Raw genomic sequence first — 15,213 nt, forward strand, 5'->3', positions numbered from 1 at the left:
ACAAGCTCTTGTGGAAGTTAGGTGCTTTGCGCAAGCCAGCTCAGATCTTGATCCCCTCCCCTTCTTTTGGTGTTTTCGTTTTATTTTTGAAAAACCCACAAGTCATCAGATTTCCTGCTGGCAGCTAAAGGAGCTCAAGCTGGAGACTGCTGTGAGCAGTGCCATTTCAGATTTGTAGAGAGATCATTTATCCTGGCACTTTGGGATGTTTCCATCCCTCCTCCCTGCACACACCATATTCCAAAATTCAGGACTTCACAGCTCAGCATTCAGTTAGAGGGCAATGAAACTCACCAAATATTTGTGCTGAGAAAGGAAAAACTGCTCTGGTATGGTTTTCTTCCCCAGTTTTTCCTGCAGGAGGTCTGACTGCTAGTGTCAGACTTATTTTTTTTAATAAGTAAATAAAATTCTCATTGCCAGGATGTTAGGTGTCAAGTGGGTCATTACCCTCGAAGGGTGAGAACACATCATTGCAGCTGAATCCATGCAGTGCGAAAGAAATCCTACTGTCTCTAAGAAATTTCCTTAAGCTTCGTCTTAGCCACACTTCATGTTTTCTGCCCTGGCCACAGAAATGTGCTTCCTTTGGTCAAATATACATGTAGTTCCTCCTCCTCCTCCTCCTCCTCCTCCTCCTCCCTCTCCCTCTCCCTCTCTCTCATTTTTTTTCAAGTGTTTATAATACTTCTGTGCATCAGAAAAGATTCCAAAGCAGTCAACAAAGAAAAGTGAACAAGGATAATAATCCATCATATAAAATAATAAAAAGATACAATAATAAAATCCATAAATCAAGTTTTCACTCAGTAACCACACAAATTCCACACTCACTAATACACCCATAGGCCAGACAGCCTGTATACATTCAGCCAAATGTAAAACCCCCACAGGTACCAGAACCAACAATCCCATGTGCTACAAAATGGGCAGCCTTAACACTACAAGTCAGAACAAACCCAACAAAAGCATAACACAATTTACCCAAACACTCACTTTCACATAGGGCAAGGGGTCGGGAAATGCAAGTTTTGTGTCTGAATGTGTCCCTCCAAGCCTCTCTAGCTGCCCTTGAATCTCTCCCTGGCCAGAGTGCCTCTGTAGCCCTGATTAACACTTGCACCGAGTGTTTTTGCCTGACTGGAATATATCTTTGATGATGGGTCTGTCTTCCCTGGATGGAAGGTAGAGAATGGGCGTGAGTAGGTGTAGAAATTTGCTTGCTCTGCAAAGGTAGAATTTATATTCATTGCCCCACCGCTGGCAGGTGGTGCCAAAGGAATGTGGCTGAAAATTTGGGCTGAAAAAGGTCCCCCATCCCTGATTTCAGGTTATTGTCCACAGCTGAGGAACCAAGCTGTCACCACAGTTAATTGCGGAATGGTGGTAGTGGAGAAAACGTCTGGTAGTTGTTTTAAGAATTCGCATATGGTCATAAGATTTATTTACGTTTGCCAATAGAGCCGCTGTCACACATAAAAGTAAAGTATGCTAACAATGGAAGATGCTCTTTCTCAAGTTCTGCTGTGGTATCATATCTTTATTTTATGATTACTTAATATAAATATAACATTTTGAAAAAGCATGGTGAGGGTCCTAAAACTCATCCATTGAACGCATCCTTGAGATTTTTCCTACCAAAAAAAAGGTCTTAACTTCACAGTTGCATCGGTCTGCTTTCTTGGGCCATTCAGTTGTGATTTATATATACACGAAGTAAGCGATTGCTCTGAAACCTCTGTACTGACTTCGATTGGCTAACGCCATATATTGATTGGCCCGTAAAGCTTTAAATCTCTTTGACTGGTGGCAGCTTTGATACAAGTGCTTCTTACTCCACTAATTGATGGCTTGGTAGAGAATGGTCCATTCTTTTAAAGATGAGTGTTTTCATTAAAATGTCCTAGTCATTAAAATCTCCAGCATATAGATGAGCTGTTCCATGACAGAAGCAAGATAAATGTCTTAGGAAGAAGGTCAGAAAGGAGATGCAGGGAAGTCCACATTTACTAGCCATAGATGCCAGGCAGAATGTCCTACACTTGGGTTCACCCTGATCCAGAAGGATTTCTATAAGCAACCCAGGCTACATCTGCATCATACAATTAAAGCACTCTCACACGACTCTTAACAGTCTTGGCTTCCTCCAAGGAATCATGGGAACTGTAGTTTGTTAAGGGTGCGGAGAGTTGTTAGGAGACCTATTGCTCTCACAGAGCTACAGTCCCCACAGTGGTTTAATAATCAGTCCCTCTTCCCATTGAATTCTGGGAATGGGAATGGTTGCTGATGACTGTTAAAAGCGGTTTGATAGTGCTTTAAGTGTATGGTGCAGTCAGGGCCTTGGCCAGTAGGCCTCTGCAACAAAGACAGGAAGATTCTCAAGGTTTCCGTGAAGCTGAAGAACTAATCCCTCTGGCTTCTGATCCAGTGGACCAGAGTTTGGTCCCATGGAAGCCAACTTTACAAATCAGAAGGTGGCATAAAGTGGGTGCCGTTTCATTGACTTCTCACATGATGTAATCATACTACACTTCTGTTTAGATTCCTAAAAACTGTTATTTACTTTGGTCTGCTGCCAGTCATTCAGTGGGAGTCCAGGTGTGAAAGCTCGATTTGTTCTGTTGCATTTTAATTTAAGAAATTAATATTTTATAGTCTACAGGTATATATATTTAATGATGCCATGCATTGAAACATTGAAATGCAAATGTAGGTAGCTTGATGGAGTTTGAGATTGCCAGGTGAATGAAAAAGCTGGCAAAACAAGCAATCTCACTCTGGCAATTATATGTTAAGGACTGAAAAAACAAGATCTTGTTAAGACTTCAGTGCTGATCCTACTGTGTCACTCCCCTCACCCCACCTTTGTCATTAGGCAGAAGGGAGACTTGGCAAAGAAACTATAGACTATAAAGAGGGGAGCAGTTTCTGTTCCTCAGCTTTGTTAGCTTTTGCACTAAACTCTGAACTTTTAGGGGAGATTTCACTCAACTGAGTATATATTTTTTCTAAAATAAAATTTGATATTTGCATCATTGCTCTTTCTGTGAGGCATCTGAAACTGTACAAATTTGCTTACACGTTGCATATTTAAAAGTAGACTTTATCCATTCCTCCTCCTATTGTGTTGACTGTCTGCCTACCTCCCCGTATAAAATGTTATATATTTATAGCCCAATTCAATACATTTTTCCCAGGGCAGCTTGCAAAATTTCAAAACACAGTAAAACAAAACAGAAACATTTTTTTAAAGGATACTTTCAGATGAGTTCTAACACTACAAGCCTATGCATATGTACTTAAAAGTAAGTCCCTTTGATTTCAACAAGGCTTACTCCCTGATAAGACTGTATTTTTGCAGAATTGTGTCATTTATAGTCTTGTTTTTTCTGTGAAATGAAAGCTATTGTAGCCCTTTTCGGGCATTCTTGCCTTTGTGCTTATCAGAATGAGAGTGTAGATGTGCATGGAGCACAGTTGTCCATGACATAGGTTTTAGGCATAAATCTGTATATGCAAACACTTCCACGTGACCCAGAACCCTGTCCAACTGGGGTTCCAGATTCAAAACAAAGCCTTTAGGCATTTAGCTGTACTCATGATTGCAGAGAGCCATGCTCTTTGAAGAAGGGTTAGGGGATTGGCATATCCCCACTCCTTGGTTGACAAACACAGTGGGGATGGGAATGCTCCGCTAGCACTTATATCTGGATACTATCCTGAATTGTAACCATTTTTCCATTAAATATTTCCACACTGCTGTGCAGGTGAAACACACCAGCCCTATTGACTTGTGCCTTGGCCATGTTTTAAGTGACTTGTTTTTTGTGTGTTGTATAGTTTTTGAAGAGCCCGAAGACCCAAGTAACAGGTCGTTTTTTTCTGAGATCATCTCTTCAATTTCTGATGTTAAGTTCAGTCACAGCGGGAGGTACATCATGACCAGGGACTATCTCACTGTCAAGGTGTGGGACCTCAACATGGAGAACAGACCTATTGAAACATACCAGGTACCTCATCCTCAAGATTTTGTGTGTGTTGTGAATGAATGGGTGGTAGGAAATAAAGATAAAGGGATGCACCCAGGCTTTGTCATACTTAGAGTTGATCCACTGTTAGACATAACTTAAACACATTTGGTTTCAGTTATTCTGCTCTGAATATTACTTAAGTCTGGGCCAAACCCAATCTATGTAAAGCACTTTGAACATTCAAAACTGCTACATAACTACTGTTATGAGTCCTTTGAACTAACAGTCAAAGTCCTCGTTGTTTAGGATGCTCCTTTCCATTCCAACTGAAATTAGAATGATACTTGCGTTTTGGTTTTTCTGTTGCATATGATCTCATGGAAAGTGGCATAATTTTAAGGCTGCTTGTCAAATACTATACAAACCCAAAGTAATGAAATTGCTGATGAGGCTTGGAATATACTTTTGTTCTCTTGCCTAATAACGTTGGTGTGCCTTTAGGGATATGAATCTGTCTTATATAGAGGCAGACCATCGGTCCATGTAGACCACTATTATCTACTTTGGCTGGGAGCTCTTCAACATCTCAGCCAGGGGGGCAGTTCCTGCTTCTACATGCTCTTTAACTGGATATGCCTAGGTCCTTCTGCATGCAGAGCACACTCTCCACCAATAAACTAGGACTGCTCTGAATTACTTGAATGTAATGCTTCTTGGGCACCTGGGCAGAGGTTCTGCTTTGATCGTTATGGGGGGAATTCAGCATCATGCTATTGCAAACATTCCATCAGTGCAAGCGTTTCAGCTTGCCAGGCAGAATCATCTCCCCACCTCTTCTCCCTGCATACTGTTCTGGTGGTTCTCCTAACCCTCCCTTTCCCCCGGCTCAATTTCAGAGGTATGCAGGGCATGACCCTGTTGTGCAAGCAGAAGTCCTTGTGCAGGGCTTCTGCCGATGGAACTCATATGAATTCCACCCTGTAGGTGGAGGGGAGGGATCAGGGCCAGCCCTACCATTAGGTAAAATGAGGCAACCACTTGAGGTAGCAGGTGCTGGCTGGTGGACAGAAATTACAAAAGTATTGGAGCAAAGCACTGTGTGTGTCATTCTACTCTACTGCCCTCAGATGCAGTGGAGGATGCTGCCCCTGCTCATGAAGCAGAAGTAAGAGTAGATTGCCAACCCAAGTAGCTTCTGTATGTGGAATTGGGAAGGCATCATCTTGCCTCTTTGCTTCAGGGAGCAAAAAGTCTTGGGCCTGCCCCTTAGACCTGTATCCTCCAACATTGTTCTTGGATGCCGGGGTGGACTTTCCCCTATACACATTCACCCCAGACGAATGGAACAGATAACTGGAGGTTGCAAGGCAAGTGTGTGCATTGATTCTTGGACAGCTTCACCCTTCATTGAATCTTTGTTATGAACATAAGGTTGCTGAGTGCTCTTCCTACCCATGTCTCTCCCCTATCGCCATAATAATAGATGATTTTTGAGGTTGTCTTTTCCCACTCTTTGGTAATGGAGCAGCCTTCTCCCATGGGACTGCTGTGTTCTTCCCTTAAGTACCTTGTGAACATCATTTCTTTTGAGTCATGCTTCTGGATTAGTAATGAAGAGCTTAATGCATCCACTGTAGAAGATGTCTCCAGGATTAATGTATCTGATAACCTAAATGAGTAAGAGGTGAGCTTGTAGTGGATATTATGTCCTGTTGGTTCACAAGATTTATAATCAGATTTTGGATTATTATTCCCACTGAACCTTGTTTTACTATCACCCTTTCTGTCTGTGCCTCAATCCTTAGGTTCATGATTACCTCCGCAGCAAGCTGTGCTCCCTCTACGAGAACGATTGCATTTTTGATAAATTTGAATGTGTGTGGAATGGGTCTGACAGGTAAGGAGCCTCCTTTTACTTTGGCTATCCCACCCCTAGTTGCCTCTTGGTTTACACTGTTTGATCTTGCATTTCTTCTGCTTCATGAGCAGTGGCAGAGTGTGTGTTTGTTGGGCTGAGGAGGAAAGCGTGTGCCAGTCGTGAGCCTCAGAAACAGGGCTGGCTCACGGAGGGCATCATGAGAAGGACATGTGTCCTTTGATCCCAACCCCCTGAGGGCAAAGCTGGGGTCAAATAGCGCATGACATCCTTCTCAGGCAGCCCTCCCTGAACTGCTTTGCAAGGCTTGGATCTGATCAGATCCCAGCCTTGCAAAAGCACCATAGGGCTGGCTAAGAGAAGGTGGTCTGAGCAACACTCCTCTTAAAAATTGCCTGGGACAATCGCCATGGCAATCTACCTCCACCCCCAATGCTATGCCCCTGTTGATGTGGTATAGATATCATTGTGAAGCTGAATAAACTTGACATCTGTTCATCAGCCAGGGGGCAGGCAGGGACAATACTTATTGTTACTCGCCACTCTCCAATCTCTGTTAAGCTGTGGCACTCAACCAGGGTTGTTTTTTCCATTGGAACATCAAGGCACAGAGAGTCTGCAGTGTCTTAGAAATGTAGTTTATTTACACCTTGCTTTATGGAGACAGAAAGATCACAGCATTTGCATCTCAGGAGGGGCTTGTCCTTTCCAGCAGCGCATAATTGGATTCAGAGGCATTCTAAGTACCATCCCTATCTCTCTGTGACAGCCGACACGTCTGCTTCCCCTAGTGGAGTTCTGCTCACTGCTAGGGCTGGGCAATTCCACGTTTTCAACATTGCGATGTATCATCAGGCAAAGATCACAACCTGGCGATACACCACAATGTTGAAAGGGAGGGGAAAGCTACATTGGCCTTGGGCCCACCGGGGGGAAACACCACTGCTCCCATTGAGGGGAGCCAAGGAGGTTGCGCCTCACATGGCCGGGGCCAATGCAGTTTGTTCCTCCTACCACCACCGGGGAAGGGAGTCCCTCTGCCGCTGACACCCAAGGGAGCAAGCAGGCTACCTCTTTTTCCTGGAAAGAAAAGGTAGCACCCTCACTCCCCATGCAAAGGCAGCTGAGGCAGCCCTGCAAATGGAGCATTCTCTCTGCTTTAGAAATGGAACGGAGATGAGTTGTGATGTTTTTCTAGCTGTGCTTTGACAAATATTGCTAACTAAATTGTCACCTTATTTGTAAACACCATGCTTATATAGTTTCAAATATTGCTTATCAGAAAGATGTTTCATGTTCCCAATTTGGTGATTGAGGTGCCTTCCAAAACCTGTCACTTCATCTGCAGTGTAAAATTAAACATGACATTTGCTGGTTGTCATTGTAGTACATTTGTCCATTTTCATTTGCAGACAGCCAAAGGGGCTTGCAGCTGTTACTTAGGACAATGATGGGAAATTACAATTCCCATCATCCCTTGCTATTGGCAATGCTGGCTGGTACTGATGGGATTTGGAGTCCAACTGCATTTGGAGGGTCACAGATCTCCTATCTCTTACTTGGGGGTCTGAGTACAGGGATTTTGCTCTGGATTTTTAAGTCATACCTGGATCTCATGAAGGCTGAAATGTGCTCAGAGCATTCCTTCTCTGTGCACAGGATATTAGCAGAAGAGAATAATTGCATAGCCATGTGGAAGTAGTGGTCACTCTGATCCAGACACCTGAAAGCATGACAACAGATGGCATGTCAGCAGATAACCTCCAAATATTGGACTCAAACTCCCATCACCTCAGCCAGCATGTCCAATGATGGGAGATGGTGGGAACTGAAAGTCAATAACATTGATAGAAAACCAGATTAAGGGATCCCATTGTAGCCCATATTTGTATCTTTCTGTTTTGAGATGGTTAAGTACATACAGCAAGTGCAGATTTGGCTGATTACCGTATTTTTTGCTCCATAAGACACACTTTTTTCCTCCTAAACAGTAAGCGGAAATGTCTGTGCGTCTTATGGAACGAATGCACTGGGCGGCAGAGGGATCAATTGGCTACCACTGCAGTCACGAGCTGAGGGATGCCTCCGCAACCGGAGCCATGGCTCCTGTCCGTCACTCACTGTGAAGCCAGCAGAGCAAGAGCCGCTGCACGGCTATCGCTCTTGTTCTGCTGGCTTCTCAGAGAAGCGGGATGAGGGACGGGAGAGGCTCTGTGTAAGGGCTTCCTTCTGTTCCTCCTCCCACTTTGCTGAGAAGCCAGCAGAGCAAGAGTGAGAGCTGCGCAGCGCCTCTTGCTCTGTTGGCTTCACAGCGAAGCGAGAGGAGGGATGGATGGGAGCAAGCAAAGCGAGAGCCGCTTACACGGCTTCTGTCCCGCTTTGCGCAGCTCTCACTTTGCTTGCCCCTCCTGGTGTCTCCTCCTCTTTTACAGAGAGGTGGGAGAAGGGAGGGGCAAGCAAAGTGAGAGCTGCGCAAAGCGGGACAGAAGCCATGTAAGCGGCTCTCGATTTGCTTGCTCCTGTCCATCCCTCCTCTCGCTTCGCTGTGAAGCCAGCAGAAAAAGCGAGAAAAGCGAGAGACGCTTACATTCTCGGTGCAGATTGGTTTTTTTCTTGCTTTCCCCCTCTAAAAACTAGGTGCGTCTTATGAAGCGAAAAATATGGTACCTCTTTGATGTGGAAAGCTATTTTGTTATGTTTTTCCCCCTCATGGATCTGGGGATTGGGTGAAAAACGTAAGAGCCTGAGAAGGAGGAGTATATAATAGGGCTCCCTGCACTATGCTTCCTCATTGCCAGGTGCTCCCAATTCCCAGTACCTGTTAAATAGGATTTGAAGCTGCAGGGATATAAGCAGTACAAACAATCATGCTGGCTGGAATCAGCCCAACCATTAGGGGAACTGAAACCTCACCTCAGTCAACAAATCTGGAGGACAGAAAATTCCACCTACACCCCCATTCATTATTCTACACCTCGGTGCCTCTTTTTCTGTCAAAGGGGCCTGGAGTGTTTATCTAAGGCTAAATTAATGCCATAATCATTGGATATGGAAGAAAATGCACGGGAAGGGAAATGAAACAAGTTTTAATTCTACAGTGGTACCCCGGGTTAAGTACTTAATTCGTTCCGGAGGTCCGTTCTTAACCTAAAACTGTTCTTAACCTGAAGCACCACTTTAGCTAATGGGGCCTCCTGCTGCCGCCGCGCCACCGGAGCACGATTTCTGTTCTCATGCTGAAGCAAAGTTCTTAACCTGAAGCACTATTTCTGGGTTAGTAGAGTCTGTAACCTGAAGGGTATGTAACCTGAAGCGTATGTAACCCGAGGTACCACTGTATTGGGTATGTCACCTGATTTGATTTCTGTTCTCACCCCATTCTCTTTGCTTGCTCCTCAGTGTCATCATGACCGGCTCCTACAACAATTTCTTCAGAATGTTTGATCGCAACACCAAGCGTGATGTGACCCTGGAGGCCTCAAGGGAAAACAGCAAACCCCGTGCCATCCTGAAACCCCGCAAAGTTTGTGTGGGGGGCAAACGGAGAAAAGATGAAATTAGTGTGGACAGTCTGGACTTTAGCAAGAAGATCCTGCATACAGCTTGGCATCCTTCAGAAAATATCATAGCAGTGGCAGCAACAAATAACCTGTATATATTTCAGGACAAGGTTAACTAGGAAGGGGTGGGGGAGATGTTCCTTAGGAATCTTACGTACTGGGTACTAACTAGCAAACACAAGTTTTAAAATGTTTCTTCCGTTTAATTTTCCCCCTTCTCCTCCTTATTTGTTTTGTTATTCCTCTGCAGACATTAGTTATGTAGAGGCAAGCACTCAGATTCCAGTGTCTATTGCTTTCCCCCAAACCTTAAGAAATTGGGTTGGCAAAGCCCATTAGGAACATTTGACTTCCAAGTATTGAGACCTACAAAGTGACACCATTAATTCAACAGCAAGCTTGAATTATTTGCGCTTTATTTTTCCCCAGTACTCAGTAGTAGCTTTTAGTTTCTTTAAAAATATTGTTCTAGACATCTGCCAATTTATACAGAAGTTAAGACTATAGTAATATATTTACAAAAAAAAGAAAAAATGCAAGCAAGGCCATAAAATACAATGATGTATTACTGTATCTAAAGATTAAGTTATCCAATTTCAGTTTTGGAGATCTTTGGGTTTTACAGCCATTCCCATCCCCAAACAGGAATTCAGTTTCCTTTGCTGGTTCATCTCTCCCCCCCCCCCCCCCCGCATTGTCCTTTCCCCTTTTTAAAAATGGCATTTACCTTTTATCAACTCAGGGCCTTTCCAGATTATCATTTATTGTGCATATTTGTCACACAATAAATGTTTTGCTGTAACACTGTTGTTATGAGAGGTACAAATGTATTTTTGCCCAAGCTAGCTAATGCATTGCAAAACCACAAGATTTTGCTTTGGGTGAAATGCCATTTCTGCTCCCCCTCCCCCCCCCCACAGCCCTGTTCTTTCCAGCTAGAGGACTTGTTGCATTTTTACGTGCCATTTTATGTTGCACAGGTGTCACAACCTCCTATTGGCTGGTATCTGACATCTGTGGTGACTACCATGACTATGCCATTAATTTAATTTTTCCTAGGGTACAATCCAGCATAATCTAAATATTTTTTAAAGCACCATTGATCTCAATGGGACAGATACAAGCACATGTTTTGACTGCAAAAGTGCTTGTGTGCTCATGTTTGGCTGCATCTGAGTGTTTGAGATGCTGAATCTCCCCCCTCTATACCATTCAAGCCAGTGACCTCATACAAAATTGTATTTGTTCTTTGTCAATGGCAAAGAGCGGCAAGTCCTAAGCTCTTGCTACCAACGCATTACACATGACAGCAGTGTCTCAGCCCACAGCCTTTGTGACATTCCATCATTCTGCCCCCACCACCTTTAAATTTAGTTTCAATCAGTCCATAGTTCTCATTCCGTGCTAGAACACAAATCCACCCTCTTTAATTTTTCCCCCAGCTGAAAAATATGTGAATTGCCCAGGCCCAGCCCACAGAAGCGTCACTGTCCCACTTGCAATAAGTCCACTTTGTCTTTCCATCATTGCATGCGGACATGATGCTAGTGCTACTTTAAGGATCACTAAGCCCTATTTTTGTTTTCTGGAAAGGCCTTCAGACAGAAGAAAAGCAAAGCCAAGACAGGGAAAACACAGGTACACAGTACAGACATTTCGACTCATCATTCATGAAGAACCATGTGTGCTATTGAGGGCTCTTACCTTTTTTCATCACACCCCACAGATGTCCTCATAGGGATTTGGCTGGGTTGATCCTGTGGTGCCTTTTGCTGGTATACAAAATACCTTACAAAACAAAACAAAAAAGAAACCCAATGCTTCCAATATGCAACTTTTTTGCATACCAAAACAAATCTGAGCTTTCTTCTGCAATTCCTGTGAGTTTATTTTATTTTTAAATTTTTATCTTTGCTTTGGCTGAGAGAACTTAAAAAAAGTTCTCTTTCAATCTCTTGCATGACATAAATATGTATTTGTGTGTGGGAGGGAGGGTTCCTCCCTCTCCTTTTTTATTTTTAGTAGTGCGTGTTTAAATATTGTTTATTTATTTATTTATTCCAGTAGACATTTGTTCTTTTTTCTCCTCCTTTTAAAAGAACGAACTCTTGAGTTGCTAATTTATGGAATTTAAATGAAACAAACACACACAGAAAAATAGCCACCCAACCAACATGTATTGCTATCCTCGCCTGGCTGCTTTCTAAGAGAGGTTGTCCATGGCTCCGCAATATGAAGATTAGCTCTTCGTTTTTGCATGGTAAACTATCCTATTCCACTACAAGGATCTAATCTAGGTCTTGCCTTTCTTGAACAATTGATTGGTTTGGGAGGGTGGGTTTTTTAAAAAACAAACTACCATAATAATAAAAACAAGTAAATAAAATTATGATCAGAGAACAGACCCTACAAGAAATAAAACCAGTGCTTTCTCTGACAAGGTGGATATCTGAAGATCAATGTGCTTCTTGTTTCCTCTGATTGTGAAAAGTGGGGCAGTAGCTCCAACCTTTGTGATTGTTGCCGTGAAGCATACAAGAATTTCTAAACACCCTCTCGGGTAAAGGATTCTTAAAAGCCCAGCCTTTTCCTGTGCCCAGCTGACCACCTCTTACACCTTACGAGCAAGACTTTGCCTGCAGCTTTCTCAAGAGACATCAAAATACTACAAGGCTGCACAGAAGCCAGGGAAGGGGACACTGATTTGATAGTCCTGGGAGCAAGAGGAAGTTCAGATATTTGGAATCAAGCTTTTTCATTGTTATTAAACTACTTAACTCCCTGCCTGCTCTTCATGAGACTGCTCAGGTCAGGGGCAAATTAGATGTTTTGCCTTGTTTAAAGGAATGACTACAGGAAAAAAAAGTATGCTGGCTTATAAATTTATTACAAGTAATGGCTTTCAGGAGTAACCTCTTTTTTAAAAAACAAACACAAAACGATAAAAAAAATAGCAGGAGTAAATGAGTCGTTTTTCTTAATAAAAAAAGGTTTTGTTTCTTCCTGTAAAGAAAGGCTGCACTCTGGTATCAGAAGTAAAATTGTCTCCAAGATGTTCGAGTTGCTAATTTCCAAATTTGAGTGAGGATCCCAACCCTATGCCGTTGGCTCTAAGGTCACCCAAGGGCTCGTTCACGCAAAGAACATTGTCTAGAATTTGGATTCTAGACTAAATCTCTTGCTTCACTTTGGTCTCATGTGTGTTCTATGAGCAGAGAATAAAGGTGACAGCTTTTAAGGGAAAGGTTTCTTTGTTGGGTTAATCAAAGGTTATTCTAGTGCAGCATTCAGCAACTAACAGATGCCCCCGAGGAGACTCACAAAAAGGAAGGACAATGAAAATGGTATCCATCCCCTGTCTGTTACTAGCCTTAGTTCAGAAATATACCACCTCAGTACAGTGAGGCTAGATGCTCACATAAATGCTTACGGTTATGATCCAGCAATGTCTTTGGATGTATGTACCAGGGTTTCAGATCTCCCTTCTCTTGCTGCATCATAAAACACAACGGAAACACTCCTAAGAGTTTCAGTAATAGCTTATCAAACAGTGTGCAGTGCTCTTGTCAGAATACTTACGGGAGCTGGAAAGCCCATTGCTTGGAAAGAGCTCACAGTACCATCCTATGGTTTGCATCCTTCAAGTGTATCCTTGACGGTACTCGCTGCTAGCCAGGCTTTTGCACTGTGACCCACACCAAGTACTTCTGTGTTCAAGTTGTCTCCCATCATCTGTTTCCTGTCAAGGGACCCCACAGAGCATAGCACACATAAGCAGTCAGTGACTAGGAAGACTCCAAGGATACACAACCATAGGCTGGAAAGGGATGGTTTCCATACGACTGTGGGCATCATAATGCCAAAGAATGTGAAGTTTCTTTCACACTCCTTTCTCCTTATTGTCATTCCATGACAATGCCCTGCTTTACAACCCAACTCCTTCCCATGTGCCAGCTATTCCAGAGTTTACGTTGACATTTATTAAGAAAGTTCTTGTCAGACTAGAAGACAAATTTAGTCTGGCATAGCTTTCTCAGTAGGTGGGACACTTCTAGCTGAGTAGATCACACATGTCAAAAGGTGCCCCCCCTTTCCTCTCAGGGCCAACACATGCCTCACAGTGCTTAGGATTGTTTCTGAGCCATCTCTGCTGCCACTGCATCACCCCACATTCTGCTAAAGGTCTTTCTTTAATAATCAATAGGGCTGTGCGGCAATACTGATGGCCACAGAGCTGGTTAGGGTGAGCCCTTGAATTTGGTCCACTAATGAGTGAGTTTTCAGTGGAACAGGAAACAGGAAGGAAGAGACTTGGGTGGGAGGAGCCAATGCTTAGAGAACAGACTGAAAGAGTTCACCGTTCAGAAACCTGAAGGAATAACTGGTGAATCAAAGGGTCTGGCGTGTAGCCCATGGATCTGAGAGGGGCATAAGTGCATAACGCCTCTGCCCCCAGCGCGCTTAAAGCTGCAAGCATAGTATCCAGCTGCATACCTACCCATCCAATATTTACATAATAGGCTATTTTTTGTTTGCAGTTTCCAATTGTATTTGTCATATTACTGAATGGACAAGCTGATTTGTTGTATGAGACAGACCAAACAGCTATAACACTTTTTGAACTTTCAGAAGGGAATCAACCATTTCTGTGGAGGAGATTTATCTGGAGATTTTTCCAAGGGTTTATAATATAGTGACTGGGTCATGTGCTCCAACGGTATGTTGGCATCAAGCTCTGCTTAGAGGTGACCTGTTCAAAAGAGCCTGGTGGCTTGGCTAGAGAGGCAAAGGGCAAAAAAAAAAAAATAAAAAAGAAGAGAGAGATTTCTCATTCTGTCTGTCCTAGTGATGCTCACTTCCTCACTTTTGAAAAATGTAAGCTTTATGACAAGAAACTCTGGCTCACCACCATGGGCTTGAATGGATTTCAGAATCCAAAAATAAATAAATGATAGCAGCATTAAGGAGCTAGTTTGCTAATTTCTTGGATGCTTGCCTTATTTTAGAAGAGCTACAGAGATATTTGAGAGGTGTATTATTAAGGAAGGACACCCCATTGCTCTTACGGCTGTCTTAAGATAATGCAGTGCATGAGAGATGTGGCATGATTCATTGTCGAAGGCAGCCTGCTGGAGTACCATAAAGTGTGCCCAAGCCATGACAGCTCACAATCAATATTGTGTTCACTGATGCAGGAAGCAACATGATCACATCCTAGATACTACCCCCACAGCCCAGCCTCAGCACTAAATATCTCCAATAACAAGGCTATGTGAAGTGACAAGGGCTATTATTTTTAACCCACAGTCTAAACCTCTCTGAAAAGCCGAGCTGCCAAAAAATCTTCCATTTGAGTTTTATCAGGGGCAGCCTCCTCAGCCCCTTCATAATCCTGCACCAGGAGTCAAGTGCTTGCCTAACGCAGCCAGGATTGGCAGATCTATTTAGTTGGGTTGCCATACAACACGTTGGTTGATGAGAGAGGTGAAATGTGGGGTTTCTTTTATGGTGTTTGTAATCATCTTCTAAAAGATGGAACTTTGATTTCAATGTATCAGGGAAAATGTACTCTAATAAATGAAACCTTCTCCCAGCATGGGTTTATTATTTTGGTCTTGGTGTCTGCATTCTGAACAAAGGTCATCTATCACAGAAACTATAACCTAGTCATAAAAGACAATCAGCGCAGATTACTCCACACAAAATCAAAGCTAACCAAGTCTACAACACAAGGCATGGCCATTAAAAAGCCTGTGAAATCTATATGCATTTGCTTTATATCATTCGTACCATTTTACAAGGG

The 15,213-nt window shown here is 43.1% G+C and overlaps 1 protein-coding gene across 5 annotated transcripts in view; it reads left to right on the plus strand.

The window, feature by feature from the left end:
* Positions 1–15,004, plus strand: part of PPP2R2B (protein phosphatase 2 regulatory subunit Bbeta) — a 260,736-nt gene extending 245,732 nt beyond the window's left edge. For all 5 annotated transcript variants that reach the window (XM_079967972.1, XM_079967973.1, XM_079967975.1 and 2 more), the window contains 3 exons: positions 3,844–4,013; positions 5,780–5,871; positions 9,250–15,004. In XM_079967972.1, the coding sequence (XP_079824098.1) occupies positions 3,844–4,013; positions 5,780–5,871; positions 9,250–9,529 (542 nt within the window). In that variant the 3' untranslated portion in view covers positions 9,530–15,004. The remainder of the gene's footprint in view (positions 1–3,843; positions 4,014–5,779; positions 5,872–9,249) is intronic.
* The last annotated feature ends 209 nt before the right edge of the window (positions 15,005–15,213 follow it).

This window comes from Podarcis cretensis, assembly GCF_951804945.1.
Source record: "Podarcis cretensis genome assembly, chromosome: 2".
Taxonomy (NCBI): domain Eukaryota; kingdom Metazoa; phylum Chordata; class Lepidosauria; order Squamata; family Lacertidae; genus Podarcis; species Podarcis cretensis.